Below are 15,781 nucleotides of genomic sequence, written 5' to 3' on the forward strand. Positions count from 1 at the left end.
AGAAAGGGACAGGTACAATGGAATACATTAAGGTCTTCGGTGAGAGGAGTCAAAGGACAAACAATTACCTCCTTCACTGAGACACACACACACACACACACACACACACACACACACACACGCACGCACACACGCACACACACACAATGACAACCTGGGCAAACCTTTTTTTGTTTTAACATGTTTTTATAAGAGACTGTGAAGTCGAGACAGACAGGAAAGATGGGCGACGGACAGTCTGTGAATGGCTCGGGTCTTAGCCTGCTATGCTAACGTTATTCCCCAACCGTACTCCTGCCAAACCTCCCTTGGATTCTCCAGAGTTTACCTGGATGTGACAGGATTAGAGCTAAGCCTTGACCCAGCAGGTGCCAGGGATCCTTTTGGCTCACCTCAGTTTAGCATGGAGAGCATACTATATACTGCAGCACACTAGAGAGGCTTACTCCACTCTACTTTTAAAAAAATGACATCCATGCTTTAACACCAGCCTATTCATTACAACTACTAGCTGAGGAACTCTAGGTTGCGTTATTTAATAAGGATACTACTGGAAACAGGGGGAAACAGCGGCTCAGTCAAATGCAAACAAAATCGATATACCAGCAGCTCTACAGTTCACTAATTAACACCTTATATCTTATTTGTTTTGTCCATACTAGGGGTGTCGTGATAGAGCTGTATTGATGGCAAATGCTAGGCCTTGCAGATCTTTTGGTTATCAGTTCATCTGGTTGCCTTGTAAGTGTATTTGTTCTTTTTGAAAGCTTTTGTACAGTTATGTTTTCAGACTCTCTCCACCTCCCTACTTATTTGAGACACACAGACACACACACACACACACACACACACAAACACACCCTGCCCTTCCTGAGTGCTACATCAAATTTTCCACAATCAATACAAAGTTTATATGAGGGCATTTATGGTAAGCTTAATTTTCCTTTTCATAGGGAGTCAAGGGAGGAGCATTATTGTATGTGTGTGTGTGTGTGTGTGTGTGTGTGTGTGTGTGTGTGTGTGTGTGTCTATAGTCAAGGTTGAGTGGAGATCCTCCTCAGTCTGGACCTTCTTGGAGTTGAGGCATGACTCACGGTTCACCCCACTGCTGCGTGCTGTGCTGTGTAAGAGACCACATAGTGGATGAGGTACATCAATAATTCAACAAAGACAGACTTCCTCTTTCTCTGGTTCTCTCCGACCCTCTCTCTCTCCCTCTCTCTCTCCCTCTCTCTCTCCCTCTCCCCAGTGCTCTGCCTCTGTTTCTAACTGACTGATTCTTCCCTGTACTTCCACAAACAGCCTCTACCTCTGGGCTCCCTCACCCGCCTGCCTCTCTGCTCACCGTCCCAAACCACTTAAAACAAGCTGCAACACGCTTCCAAATCTAAATCTGAGGCCCAGCCAAGTAATCTTTGGCTTTTAAGGGATTTTTTTCAACACTAGTAACAAGACAGCAAGTCAGCTTTTCGTGATCATGTAAGATTACACAGGCTACACAGATGCTGATCTTGTTCTGGACACTTTATCAGCAGATGTAAGCCTCACTAAGTAAGATGTCAAGCTTGGAAGAGACAAATGAGCGGTGATTCTCAGAGATCATATTTTGACCACACAGCGACTCAGTGGTTTGTGGTTATTACCTGCTCACTGCAAGAGGGCTTGGACTCAAACCATGCATGTTAGAATGGACCACAAAGTAATCCATTTATTTTTGTCTGAGTAACATCACGGTTGTCTGGGTTGTTTGGATGAAGCTATCAAAATTGACTTTTTATCCAGTTTTAAGACACATTTTTACGATACTCTATTTAGATCTTGGTCATTTTTAACTATATATTTCAACCGGATAAAGGATTTTAGTGATCAGACATCTGGAGATATTGCCTCTGAACAGCATTGGAGAAACACTGACTTTTAACATGAAACTACTTTATTCAGTGTGGTCACCAGTTTTAACCTAATCCATTTGTTTTGGAGAGGAGGAGCCTCTGCAGATAATTCAGCTCCCGGTAAAAACTTGAACGTTTGGCACTGAAAGAACCCAAATCAGGAGAAGCTAAATGCCATGACAGCTATGGTGGTGAAGATAACAACTCCCATGATCCCACACTACTTCACAACATTAACAAACTTTTTCTTTTGTTATCGTTTTGATTAAGGGATCCCTTGCTGCAGAAAATCACATAACTTGCGTTTAAGGCAGGTTAAGTTGGTCATATGAGAGGTATCGTACTGTAAATTGAATATGAAAGTGCGAGTGGACTTCTTGAATGACAGGCTGAATTAACATGGGATCATTATCAAACAACATTTGGAAATGCTGCACAAACCCATCTCTTCCACTGTTGTGACATTTATAAATGGGGCCAGATTTGTCTGTGTTCATAGCAGGAGCCCGCAGACTGATTTTTGTTTCACATTTTAAAGTGCAGAGCCCCCACCTCACTAAGCACAGCTGGCTATTAACCTTCAACCTTGTGGACACAAATTGCGTCAAAATACTTTTTTCATAAAACCTAACCCAGATTGTAGTGTATGATACCACACACTGTCCTGAAAAAAAGAATATATGTGTGCTTGGTTGAGAAATGTTGAGACAACACCAAAAGCGTGGAATTAATATGAAAGATGAGCAAAAGCATCCCCAGATTCAAGAGGTTAAGATGAAGAGGAAACCAAAGGAGAGGAAAATAACTTGGTATGGGGATGGGGTTCAAAAATTGATGCTATAAAATGATCTACAAACTCTATAATCCAGATTAGTAGGTTCGTAAAGGTCCTGGGATTAGCAGTATAATGCCCAGTAATGTATCTTTTAATGGAGGTTGTCTCTCTCTATCAGGCATTTTCATCATATGGAATCAATGGTTTTAGGCAGGAAATGGAGCCTGCTGGCACTCACTAGTGTGAGATAATGGTCAAAAGGGGACAAACATAAAGATGTTTCCCCTCAAAGCGCAATAATACCCTGAGCAAAAACATTAGAGAATTCTTGAATAACCTCCATCAGGCCTCCTGATAATCCCAGTAAAAAGCTCCTGCACTGACTGCACTTTCCTCCATCATTAATGTATGCTTTTGAGAAAAGGCAAGCACCGAGTTTGGGCTGCACTGAAATGTACCTCTTTTACAATATTCAATAAAAGGCATGTTGGAGTTCCTCCTGTAAGACGGTCTCCCGTGGCAACCGCTGGAGAAAAATAACATACTGTAAAACAACAAATGCATCCAGTTTAACACTCTTTGTTCTGATGTTGTATCATACTGGTATTTTTGCATGTTTATGATAATTTACAAGATATTATATACTCTATACTTTTTACCACTGCCAACCATTACCCCAAGCTTCATCACATAGAACATCATGGTTCACAGATAATGTGAGACTGGGGTGAATTTGACCGCTTCTGCATGTGCAAACGGGATGTGACGCCACTGACAGGGACTAAATGAAACGGACCGTTACCTTGACTAAAATCACATATTTCTCTAGGTTTGGAAGGTCTACTGACCTCCACGCTACAGTTCTAACACCGCCCAAAATATTATATTTCCTGCTTTGTTTGCAGTGAAATTTATCTGATGTTTTCCATGTCTTAACATATTCAAAAGTTTCATATTTGGGCATTCAGGAAAAGCAGGATGGTTGGGTAAACCTTGGCCTTAATTTTATATGACAAAGGGCAGGTCAGGTCAATTTTATTTCATTTCATCAGTGTAAAGTGAACAATATCTGGAACTGCTCCCTGTCTTGTTACTCTTCTCTGTGTAACAGCAAACCACAGAGAACCCCTGCACAGAAAATCACATTGAGTTTTCCATGATGTGTTCACTCTGAGAGCAATCAGACCACGGCATGTCTGAGTCATCCTCACACTTGATCTAACAGACAAGCTTACCAGCAATCTTATTATAGGAACGACGATAGACAGACACCGCAGCCAATTTTACAGTGTAATCCCACAATTGTGCCTTTATGCCTGACGTTTCCATGTAAAGGTGAAAGAGTCAAGATTGAGAAGACACAAATTCCCAAGTTTGGAATTGTCAACAGGTTGCGTTTCTTGTTTGTGTCACAGTTATTGACTACTTTTTCATATTTTTAAGTCAGGACTGGAATAACTTGCTGCAACATACTTGCTGTTTTTGTAAACTTTTTGTAAAAATCAAACTCAAGAAGATGTTTTCATGAGGAAATACATCACACAAATAACATTCAAAGATCATCAATAAATTAATGGCTCAATAAAAAAAATGTAAAAAAATTTGATAGATTCATAAAATTAGGATTAGCCTATATAATTTCAAAACATCATCTTCACTTTAAAAAACGAACAAGAAATAAGCTCTCAAAAGGCCATCACGCCACATCTAATCGTTCACATTAATCCTACTGCCTCACATGAATTTTCCTGTTGACAACAGATGAGCTGAAATACAACACGAGAGAGGATGAGAATGACTGTTGATGATTTACTGCATCGTCAGTAACTGAATACCTTGTGGAAAAATAACGGAGGAGCGCCTGCCAAGAGGTGAGAGGTTGCCATGGAAACATATTCAAAGGATAGAAGATCCATTTGCCAAGATCTTAGCAAAACATCTGACTCAGCCCAGATATTTGTTATTGGTCAGTCATCACTGTCATCTTTGCCAGCAGTACAAATATATGGAGTTAACAGTCCAAGTAGAGCAGCGACACATATACTGAGATTAAATTCATTTTATGAAATGGGGAGTTACAGATGTTAGTGCGAAGGTAATAATGCACAAAACTGAGTGATGTGCATGACGTTTCAGTGAGTTAGTGAAACTGATCTTTTTCGAACTAGGCATAAATGGAATGAAAGAAATGAATCCACATGCCAGAGCAGATGGCATTTTATGTAAAACAAACAACCCTCAGTTCCTCGGGCATCCTCTGCACTTCAGTCCATTAGCTTGACACTGCAGTCACTGGATCATTAGGCCCCATCCGCTTCAATAATGCAAAAAGAGCAAACCAGGCAATCACCACACAGCCTTATCTGCCTCTCACCTCTCAACACAGCAGGTTTCAACAAGGTAGAGAACACATTATCCAATCAACAGAGTGTGCAACAACCGGCATCCTCCATGGCTCTAAACAGTGTGCTGGCAGGCTCGTGTCTAATTGACTGTAAATCATGCAACTGTGCAAAGAGTAGAGAAAGAAAGAAATTAATATGTGATCTGTCACTTATGCACACCTCTGCCACAATTATGATCCATTTCCTCCACCACTGATAAAATCAAGTCAATGAAAAGGTAATCACAGGAGGGGAGCTCTGACATCAGTAGTTCCTGCTTTTAAACCTGTGCTCCTTGATTCTGCAGGCATGAATCTCAAAATCACATCAGCCTAGTTAGGCTCTTGTCAGCCGTCAGCCAATGCTTCACTTGTCTCCGGAAATGTAGCTGTCAACACACGCAGGACTCCTGATGACAAATGGCAGATAGGTTAGGGCTTTGTGATTTGACATCGCCGTTGATAGGCATCACAGCCCCGCCCACATTAAGGACAGAGCAGCCAATGACAGGATGCATTAACTGCGCGACCAAACCAATGGCAGTGGAGCTGCTTTGTTTCCCTGCCTGCTTCTCCAGCTTGACGCTGAATGGCTCTGTTTTGTGCGCACATGTGACCACAGAAGGCGCTTACTGGTATTTAAACATCATCGATTGGGTGCTGAAGTGGACAGCTCCCCCGTGCAGATACACCAACCAAAACCAAAACACAATGGCTGGTTTGACTCCTAGTTACATGGACCCTCTGAAGCGCCTTTTCTCTTTTTAACTCCGAGTGAAGAGCTCCATTTCCCCAGCCGTCTAACATCTTTCAACATTTACGGACTAATTTTAAGCAGCTGGCGAGAAAGGCGCCGTTTTAACTATACAAACAGCAGTGAGGCGGATGTTTTGACACCTGTAGCTGAAGCCGGATCGCAATCTCATAAAAAAAAAAAAAAAAAAGAGGGAGGGGTGGGGGTTTGGATTGTTTCACATCCATCTTCCTCCATCCGTCCTGCAGGAGAGGTGCTCCGCTGCGCTGTTTGATCTCGAGTGGTGAAGCGCAAAGGTAGTCTAAAGCCATAACGGACGCATTAATTTCTAAGCTGCTCTCTGTGCCTGCTTGCAGACAGGAAAGAGCATGGATAGAGAAGCATTTGCTCTGACTAGTGCGTTGAGGGGATTTGTAGAGCTGGGGGTGTGATCCCGTGGAAACTAAACTAGGGACAACGTCTAAAGCACCGTTACTGACAGCTCGCCATTTCTCCTCAAGCCTCTTTTGGTTATTATTTCTTCATTTTGAGGAGGACATAGATTATTTTTTGAATTAGTCATGGGGAAAGAGGAGTGCAAAACAATGCTGGACGCTTTGAACAAAGTGACCGCCTGCTACAGGCATTTGGTCATCGCGCTGGGAAGCACCTCGGACTCGCAGAACCTGCGAGAGGAGCTGAAGAGGACCCGCAAAAAGGCCCAGGAGCTGGCCGTGGCCAACAGGACTAAACTGACCTCTCTGCTCAAAGACAAGTCCATCAGCAAAGAGGACCGGGCTGAGTACGAGCGCCTATGGGTGCTGTTCTCGAGCAGCATGGAGCTCCTGGAGGTGGACATGAAAAGGTCCCTGGAGATAGGGCAGGATTTCCCCCTCAAGGTGCCAACGAGACACCTCATCCAGACGGGGATGACCGGCAGCACCAGCACCGTAGCGGCCCGGGCCATGAGCGTGCAGAACATGAAGTACGAGGCGGACAGCAACATCGACACGGCGGACCTCAGGGACCTGCAGTCCGAGATCTCCCAGGTGAGCCAGATGATGGAGGAAATGGAGATGAAGGTGCAGGTGGCGCCGTGGGCCGTCGAGGCGAAGCAGGAGGCAGGAGCGGAGCTCAAGTCCAACATGAGCGTCGGAAATTCCTCCGTGGGTGTCATCTCCATCTGCGAAGAGGAGCCAAAAGAAGAGGAAAGTGGAGGCAGCAGGGGTTCTGGGTTTGCATCTATATGCGCTGTGTTTATGTTCTTTGTCATCCTTACTGTCGCCGTGGTTCTAGGATATTTGGTCATCAATATGTCCTGAACCGTCACCCTGATGGACATCCTGCGAGGCTGCCCACCGGAGCATCACCGTGGGTACAGAGCCAGCACCTCCACATGCGAGAGAACGAGCTTTTTGTGGGATTGAGCGGCTGAGAAAAAGAGTGGACAAGTTATTAATCTTTCTCGGATTTGTGAATGTATTCGGTGGAGTTGAGGAGTTGCACTAGATAAAATGTAGAACAATATAGCCACTCGGGGAGAATGGACAATGCACAAATAAGTATTTTGAAGGGCCAATGGGTCATGTATTTTTGGAGGAGGGGGGAGGGGTGGGGTGGGGGATGAAAAGAAATAAAATTACGTGACAGTGTCTGGCCATCAGGATGATATAAACAACACGTAATCCAAGTGGATTAGTGGAAAAGCTCAAGCATAAATGTAGCCTACTGTTAAGTATTCCCCCTAGTGTGCTGCTGATTGATGCTTTAAATTTATGATTTCAATCCAGAAAAGTCAGAAGGAGCAGGGTTGGGTGGGTGGGGGGCAAATAGTCAGAAGAAGTAGGGTCATGTAAAACCTAATAGAACCACTAGACCGTTAACCTTTGCTCTTCACATTACACAGGCTGAATGTAAACAAATCTGCACTGTCCTCCACACTTGTTAGCACAGTTTTAATACATCATAAAATCTGTATAGCCAGATCGTAGTGGGCCTGCATCTTACTCCATTGCATCAAATCACAATGTGCTACATGAGAGCCTTTGGACCTAAGAGACTTCAACAGTCTTTTAATAATGCACCCATTCACTGTAAGCCTGTTCATGTTCCTTTACAGGGTTTTTCTTGCAAACAGTGTTGAATGTATACATTGCAACATGTGAATAGAGGGTTTGTACATACAGTCTACTGCTGTGACAGATAATGTACATACAATCAAGTATATTTATTATAATAAAATTTCGAAACACACAAGAAATAGTTCTGCAGATGCTTTACAAGACAATGCCAAAGCAGTTTTTCTACAAACAATGACCATGCAAGAAGTGAATTTACTCTTATGTGTGAGGCTTTGGAATATTTGTTTTGCGTTAATGCTAATGGTTTTAGCCCAGTATGACGGAATATCAGATGTGCACTGAGGTATTTTAAGTAGAGGATTATAATCTTAGACGTAACCACCCTGGAGTTAAAATAGTGGTTGATTTAAAGTGGAAAGTAGACTAACACAGATACTTTAACTCCCTAATGGTTTTAGTTGTAAGAGTCTTTGAGGGTATTTCTGGAATGGTACATAGGTGAGCCAAAGCCTGTAGTACTGTACATGTATAGGAGGGAGGGGTGGGGGTGTGTAGTTCTCCTGGACCATGGGTGAACACAGATTGGTCCAGCAGAGCCGATGCCTAACAGTTGGGGAGTCTATTCAAAAGTCTGTTCAAAATGTTATTTTTTTTTACCCTCAAAATTGTAATCATGATTTATTTGAAACAAATCTCTCTTACAGGTCACAAAATAGTTTGTATTTGAATTTTCAAAACTTGAAATGGAATGATTAATCCACCGTTAAATAAATACTATTGCATTCCTCAATTCTAAAGTAAATAATGTAGTTTATGGTATATTATTGTAAACAATAAAAATGCCACACTGCATCTCTGTTTATAGGTCTTTGGCGGGGTTAAATTAAAAAGCTAGTTTAGAAAATGTCGTGTATGAAAGATATCAGCAATGCATCAAAAGTGTGTAATGTTGTTAATAACAAATACTGGTAAGAAGAAGTGTTGAAATGATACTACTGAAAGGATTCTGCAAAACAGAGTGACCCCAGGAGCTGCAGGAAGACATGTTGTTGTCATCATCATTTTACAAATACTAAATTTGAATTTGAATTTAAAATGAATTCTAATGAAACGCCTGTTAACATTATATCTGCTTGCAGCTCAACAGTTGCAGATCAAATTAGCTGTAAACTGAATTAAACTAAATTGAGAAGATTATGCAGAAAATAGTTGCCCGGCATTTAAAGAACATTCAGTCTCAGTAGCAGGCTGTGGAAGTCTGTAGAAATCTCACAGGATCAAATTTAATTACAGCTACCCTCCTCCACGAAGCAGAGGCCTGACGCCTTGTGGGAGTAATGGATTCACTGCAAAAAAAAAAAAAAAAAAAAAATTACATATTTCTTAGGCCTATTTAAAAAAAAAAAAAAAAAAAAAAAAACTGGCAAGTGTAAAATATTCAAGTTGCAGACTGAGATAGCAATCATTGGGAACATTAAAGGTTTATTCCGCAGAATACTTAGATGCCCTTTTCTGTGTTCCACTGCGTTTTATCTCTTATTCCTTCCTGTCTGTCTCCACTCAGCCCTTTGAGGTTTGAAACCTGTGGAAAAACATTGATAGAACATTGTAAAAAAAAAAACTTGACTCCTTGAAGAGGCTGCAGAGCCCAGCAGATTTTTTGGCAGGACTTGGATGCATCAAAAATCAGTGGCATGCTACACTGACAACTGATTCACATAAGCTCTCTTGAAATCGTGTTTATCCTTGTTGTCATTTCTGAGGGGCACTGAGCTCTGCTAACAGTGAGTCATGAACCTCTTGAAATTCACCACAGACTTACATTGTCATCCAAAGATCCAAAAATACAAAGGTGATTAATTAAACATGAGGAAGAAGGAGAGGAAACAGTGGAAGAGATAAAGCCTCCCCAAACACTGCGCTTTAAAATTTGTCCCTCGCGTTTGCTCATGCAAAAGTTTCTGGAATGCTGAAATGATTTTGTTGCAGTCTCTGTTACGCAAGCTGTTTCTCAAAATAGCCACAGCATTAAAGTTTTAGTGTATGGGCTTCATTAGGTATAAAAATTTACCCTTTACAGGTGAGTAAATCCACTTCCTCTACAGTTGTTTGGAGGCATTTTGTTTGAACTTATGCATGAGAGAGCCAGTTATTTGCTTCACTCTGTCGCTTGGAAACAAATAAACTGAGCAGACTGGTTCACTGAGAGGCAAGCTGCACACTTGGCAGAGACTGCATCATCACCTCATCTGGACGAAGATAGTGGGTTTCCAAGGCTGTGGGTTGCCATAGAAACCCTCAATGGACTCTCCACCGCAAACAGCAGAGAGGATTGAACGGTGTTATTTCAACTCACCCCCTTTGTGACACCACCATCCTACACATACACAGTGCAATGTGAGGGCAAACCTCATGTTTTCTCATGCAGATAGATAAAATCTGTCAAAGCACGCCTCAACATTTTAGGAGAAAATGTTTTAACCAGGTCAGAGTGACATAAGGGTTTGATCTTTTTGTTGTAGCGACTCAGACAAATCCAAAATCAATAGATTCAATCTCAACGGTATATAGAGATGCTTCTATCAGTTCCCCTCTCTGTTTATCCAACTCTCTTTATGATTCAGCCTCTTCCTCCTGATTTAGCTCATCTCAACAATAACACATCTGTAGAGGCACAGATCAACACTAACAAAGTGTCTGCACATTAGCTTTGTCAAAAAAAGCAGAAATATATTGAAAAACAGAAACCTGGTTATGAGCATGACTGAGCTACAGCGACCTGAGTGATGGTGCGTATACTGCGAATGCATCTATACAGTTACTGGCATGCTTTGTGATAGTAGATGTGAAAATTTGCCAAGCACCCATTAGACTCATTTTTTGACCTATTCCATTCAGCTCATTCCCCATGTGCTTTCACATGTAAATCCCAAACCATCATAAGAAGATGTAGCACAAGTCACCTGAAAGCAGTTTGAGACAGTATCACTAAAAAGAACAAATTAATAATGAATTAATTGATGTGTTCAATAATAAATTACTTTATAAATGGCAGACACAGGGTACAACCCATTTGACAAAGATTATTTCTTAATTTGCCATGAACACTGCTGTGAGCAGGGAAGACACCCAAAGGGGAAAAGGTGGAGGCCCCACAGAGCCTCCACCACTGACATATGCACTCCTACAGAGACCCACACACACACACACACACACACAATTAGCTGCAGGTGTTGTCTCTAAATCTCTTTGATATATTTGTTAGTCAGCCTGTTACTATGGTTACAGGCTAAATGTGGTCAAAATAAAATGGTTACATAATTATTTTATGTATAGTATGGACCGGGGGGGGGGGTTGCCTACATATTTTGCCCCCCCCCTCCTAACAACAGCTTTTACACAATAAATAATAACAACAAAGTCAGATTTAACTGTTATATTAGAGCATCTTTAATCAGACAAAACCCAGAAGCTCACACTAAAACAAATTGTAAGTGAAACAACCTAGAAATGAGTGTCTGGGTAAAATGTAAAACTAGCAGTCCTGTGTACACCGTGCACAATAAGGCCATTAACAATCACTTCATTTCAAGCACATAAGCGTCCAGGCTGTGCCTCTCTCTCCCCATTTTCTCCTCCCTGTCCTCTGTTTTCACTCAGGCTCTCTGTACTGGACCATCAGCCATCCTGAGACCTCTCTCCCCCTCCTGGCCGTCAGTGCCTCCTTCCAGATGTTTTGGATGTGGATCTTGGTCCTCATGAGTCCCATCCTCCTCTTTGTCCTTCTGTCTTGTTCTGTGTGCTTGTTTCCTCCTCCCAGACATGTGGCTGAAACTCTTTTGGATTTTGTCTCTTGTGTGTTTGTGTAATCTGTCCTCTTTCCAGGTCTTCATGGTGGAGAGGAGGTCATGTGGCTCAGGTCATATCTGTTGGACCTGGAAGTTGTTCAATATCATCCCATCTTCATGTCTGCTTACAGCCTATAATTTTGTCATCCTGATTGTCCACAGTGTATATTAATATTATGTTGTACATTCTGTACACTGTACATGCACTGTTTTGCACATCTGTCCTTGAGGAGAGCTCCATCCTCAGTTACTCCTCCATTTCTCTGTAAGGCCGCTTGAGGGAAATTTGTGATTTGTGATATTGGGCTGTATCGGTAAAATTTGACTTGAATTCATATTTTTTCAATTGCAATTTTGTGAAACAAAAACAAAACAAAACAAAAAACAAATGAGGAAGCTGATAAAGGGAAAATGAAACAAGCAAACTTTCACAGTCATTAATGCAGTCAGGTGAAAACTTGGGGTATTACCCAGGAAAACTAATCTAGGCTTAGCCATAAATAAAAAGGTGTAAAAATAAAAATATTTGTTTCACAAGGCTTTCCAGTACATTTTCACAGAAGAGTGTTGGGGCAAGTCAAAGCTGACTTTTTGAATCATGTGACAAGGCTGGTTCGACAACTGGAAGCAGGTGGTTGTACCTGGGTGTGATGGTGATCTGTAGACTTGTAGTATATGGATTTAAGATCACTATACGGTGCAGTGCTGAATCATCCTGAGGATCCTCCAGCTGTGAGTCTGTGCTTGTATCCACTTGAGTCTTTCCTGAAGTGTCCAATGGGTAAAGTTTGTCTCCTGGAAATAGCAGAGCCCAAGAGTGCAAAGAAAATAGCAGACAAAGATAAGGGAAATGAGAAAATGATTAATCTATGATAATCACAGTGACCATCTCATAAAACCAATACTAAATAGTGTTAATATTCAGAACACCACATAACAGTCATTCATCATAATAAAACCACATCTAATATCATTTAGATCAGTGGTTCTCAAACTTTTTCACATCAAAGACCCCTAAATTGACACAAATTAGACCACGGACCCCCATCTGATAAGATTTTTGCTTTTAAATGTCTTATTACAGAAAGTGTTTGAAACTCATGAACAAAATAGTCCATCCATAGTACATTCTCTCCTTGTGTTACTTAAGGATGGAAATATAGTGAAAACAAATTATTCCCCTTTTTGCTGGGGACCCCAGGGAGCCCCCTAAAGGACCCCTAGGGGGTCCCCAGACCCAACTTTGAGACCCACTGATTCAGATCATGAAACATGAGTTGAGCATGGTTGACTGCTGGTTTGGATGTGGATTAGATAAAACAGACAATCAGTACCTGGAAGCAGTGATATGTAGTGCTCATCTTTTGAGAAAACAACAGGCAGCCACTGCTCGCAGCCCTCTGTTGCTCGCTGGCTGGCAAAGTTGTGGAGGTCATTTAACACGGGGAAGCGGCACATGCGGCTGAGCTCATAGAACTGCGGAGGGGCAATCCACAGCTCCTGTGCCTGGTAGCTCTGCAGGACCTCTGAGGGTGTGGACCACTGAAACACAAAAAGAGAGAGTGTTTTACAAGTGTGTGTGCCCCCCCCCCTTTTAGTTTTGTACATGAATTGGCCCTTAATAATATAATATCCATAAATTTGATCAACTGTTGTAATTAGCAACAAACACTGCACATTATTTGTGTAATTGACCCACAATGAAAACAGAGTTAAGAGAATTTTTAATAGCTTAAATATGTAACAACTTCTGAAATCTGTTAGCAACAGAAACCTTTTGAACCACATAACTGGAAGCTTTTTTGATTATTAGAACAGGACAGTTTCCTGCCCATCCATGGATTGGAAATGCTGGTATAGTCATGACTCAAGATTCAGTTTGGAATTGGGGAAAAGTATTATATTAGTTTTCATTTCAAAGACTTGCTCAGTCTTCTTTTAAATATCTTTCTTTGTTGGTTACCATCACAAAAAAATATTAATCAAACCAAAGCAAACAAGAAAGAAGGAAATCAGCATCTTTACTGAGCTAATCTATTAAATTCTGACAGCTCTGGTAACCTTTACCAAGGACCCATTTGGTTCAATTTATTAAGCCTGTTCTTTTAAATTCCACCTGAAAACTAGGTTTCACAGCTGTTTTTGAATCCCATTAACCATTTATATGACTACATGATTGCTTTGTTTTGTGTGTATTTAATTCTATTTTTACTTAGTTAACTTTTATTTATTTAACTACTTATTTGATGTTTTCTAATGTGTTCAATGAATAAACAGACCTGAATCCTGGCTCACCTGAAAGCGCACTATTTCCTTTTCATCATGCAGTGTGTGCGGGGTGTCCTGCAGGCAGCACATGAAGAAAGCTGTATCAAACCTCGTCACACCGTACCGGCCCGCGGGAGTCAGCCAGTTACCCCATTCCTGTAAAGCCCAGATGTTGGGCAACACCTCCAACTCTCTGCACATCCTGATGAAGTTGGAGGGGTTTTGGTTCACCAGAGCCCTCCACCTGGTGAGTTCACTACTGCCCAGCTCGTTCACTTTATAATGTAGCGCTGGATCAGTGGCACACCTGTCCTCTATGCTTTTTAACAAACTTTTCTCCTCCAGTTTAGAAACAACCAACAGCACGCCGGACTCCTCAAACGTCTCTCTCAGGGCGCAGATCCTGAAGGCAACCTCTCCCGGGATAGGAGAGCCCAGTTTCAGTCGGTCTGTGGCGAAGATTGGAGGTCTGGTCTCCGCCGGTTGCTTGACACTTCTCAAACCAAAACTGGGAGAGTTCCTGAAAGATTTGAAAATGTCCAGCCATTCACTCGAAAAGTCCGAAGAGTCCACCATACCCCCGGGAAACACATACGCATTGGGCATGAATCCACTTTTACTGCTTCGTTTTAGCAACAAAACGTCGTAATCAAAGGAAGACCTGTGCGGCAGGTGTGACCGCTCATAGCTGCTGCCCGGCGGTGAGCCTGAAGCGGCTGTCAGCGGCGTCCTTGACGATAAACTGTCCGCGCCGAGCCTCTGGCCTGCGGCTAAAATGAGAGTGGCCGCCTCCTTCCAGTGCTTCAGAGTGGTGTTCATCTTAAAACTCCGACAATGTTTATGACAGTTTTCACTCAGTGCTTCTGAAAGTTAAAGTCCTTGGTTCCATTTGTGGTGGTGGAAGTGACGTAGCTCGGGACTAACATGACCTGCTATCGCCCCCTAGAGGCCGGATGACCCACAGCGCTGCAGAGATACAGGTGCTCCACAAAGGCCTTTCTTTTTCTTTTCTTCTCTTTCTTTCACTGTTTGTTACAGAACTGGTTCTTTATATAATATTTCCCCAATATCTAATAATTATCATCATATACTGTAATGTAATACACACCTGACAAAAAAGCTGTGTTACATTTTTATTGCCAATCATTAACAAAACACATTTCCTGACGCTGTTTCGATGTAATAATTGATCTACCATCCACTGAGAAGTGTTTCTACATTGGTGTGAACTTAAGAAATGTCTTTCACTTACCAGGGCTACAATAATACAAAGAGTATAGCCGATATTTTGACTGAAGTATATCAATATTATGCTCCATGCACATTATCACTTCCAACTCTGTTGCTGTAACCTGTTAAAACTTCAAACATTTGAACTCTAACTCTTTGTGTTTTCTGACAGTTCATCCTTATGCCAATTAATAGCTGTTCAACATTTCAATGATGGCAAATTGTCGCTATGTTAAAAGGATCTGACCACATTTTTTACACAGTGTACACACTCTCAGCTGTTTACAAATCCGTTAAACTGAGATATCACAGTGAAGGTAATAAATACAGTCAATGACTGATTCTGGCTCTCTAACAAAGCAACTTTTTGGGGGGGAACAGTTTCTTCCTAAATTAGCTAATCTGCTGCACTGAAAGCACACAGTCTTACAAGCCTGAATTTGTTGCTGTAAATGCACTTAGTCAGATCCCTAAGCCCCCCTGAATGTGCCTGAAACTTGAAGTCTGTTATTGGTCATAAGTTCTTGTTCTAAGGGTTACTGAGTTCATATGAAAATGTGTTCTTGTGTTA

At 41.8% G+C, this 15,781-nt stretch overlaps 2 protein-coding genes across 2 annotated transcripts; one reads left to right on the forward strand and one right to left on the reverse strand.

The window, feature by feature from the left end:
* The first annotated feature begins 4,602 nt into the window (after positions 1-4,602).
* si:ch73-167i17.6 (regulator of G-protein signaling 9-binding protein) lies at positions 4,603-7,605 on the forward strand. The gene has a single exon (XM_056385900.1). It carries the CDS (start codon positions 6,365-6,367, stop codon positions 7,103-7,105), a length of 741 nt encoding a protein of 246 aa, XP_056241875.1. The 5' UTR covers positions 4,603-6,364; the 3' UTR covers positions 7,106-7,605.
* A 3,685-nt stretch (positions 7,606-11,290) lies between these two features.
* nudt19 (nudix (nucleoside diphosphate linked moiety X)-type motif 19) lies at positions 11,291-14,901 on the reverse strand. Its single transcript, XM_056375517.1, has 3 exons — positions 14,008-14,901; positions 13,047-13,254; positions 11,291-12,507 (listed from the first exon to the last, which is right to left on the reverse strand). The coding sequence occupies exons 1-3, from the start codon at positions 14,797-14,799 to the stop codon at positions 12,290-12,292; spliced, it is 1,218 nt and encodes a 405-aa protein (XP_056231492.1). The 5' UTR covers positions 14,800-14,901; the 3' UTR covers positions 11,291-12,289.
* Positions 14,902-15,781: the final 880 nt, after the last annotated feature.

Source organism: Seriola aureovittata, chromosome 1 (assembly GCF_021018895.1).
Source record: "Seriola aureovittata isolate HTS-2021-v1 ecotype China chromosome 1, ASM2101889v1, whole genome shotgun sequence".
Taxonomy (NCBI): domain Eukaryota; kingdom Metazoa; phylum Chordata; class Actinopteri; order Carangiformes; family Carangidae; genus Seriola; species Seriola aureovittata.

What these genes read in the sequence shown, in the direction of transcription:
- nudt19 (XM_056375517.1), bottom strand. Translation starts at nt 14,799, where the DNA reads ATGAACACCACTCTGAAGCACTGGAAGGAGGCGGCCACTCTCATTTTA. An exon ending in AGGAAATAGTGCGCTTTCAG is followed by an intron (nt 13,255 to 14,007) that starts GTGAGCCAGGAT and finishes TTTGTGTTTCAG; the next exon opens with TGGTCCACACCCTCAGAGGT. An exon ending in CTACATATCACTGCTTCCAG is followed by an intron (nt 12,508 to 13,046) that starts GTACTGATTGTC and finishes TGCTATTTCCAG; the next exon opens with GAGACAAACTTTACCCATTG.
- si:ch73-167i17.6 (XM_056385900.1), top strand. Translation starts at nt 6,365, where the DNA reads ATGGGGAAAGAGGAGTGCAAAACAATGCTGGACGCTTTGAACAAAGTG.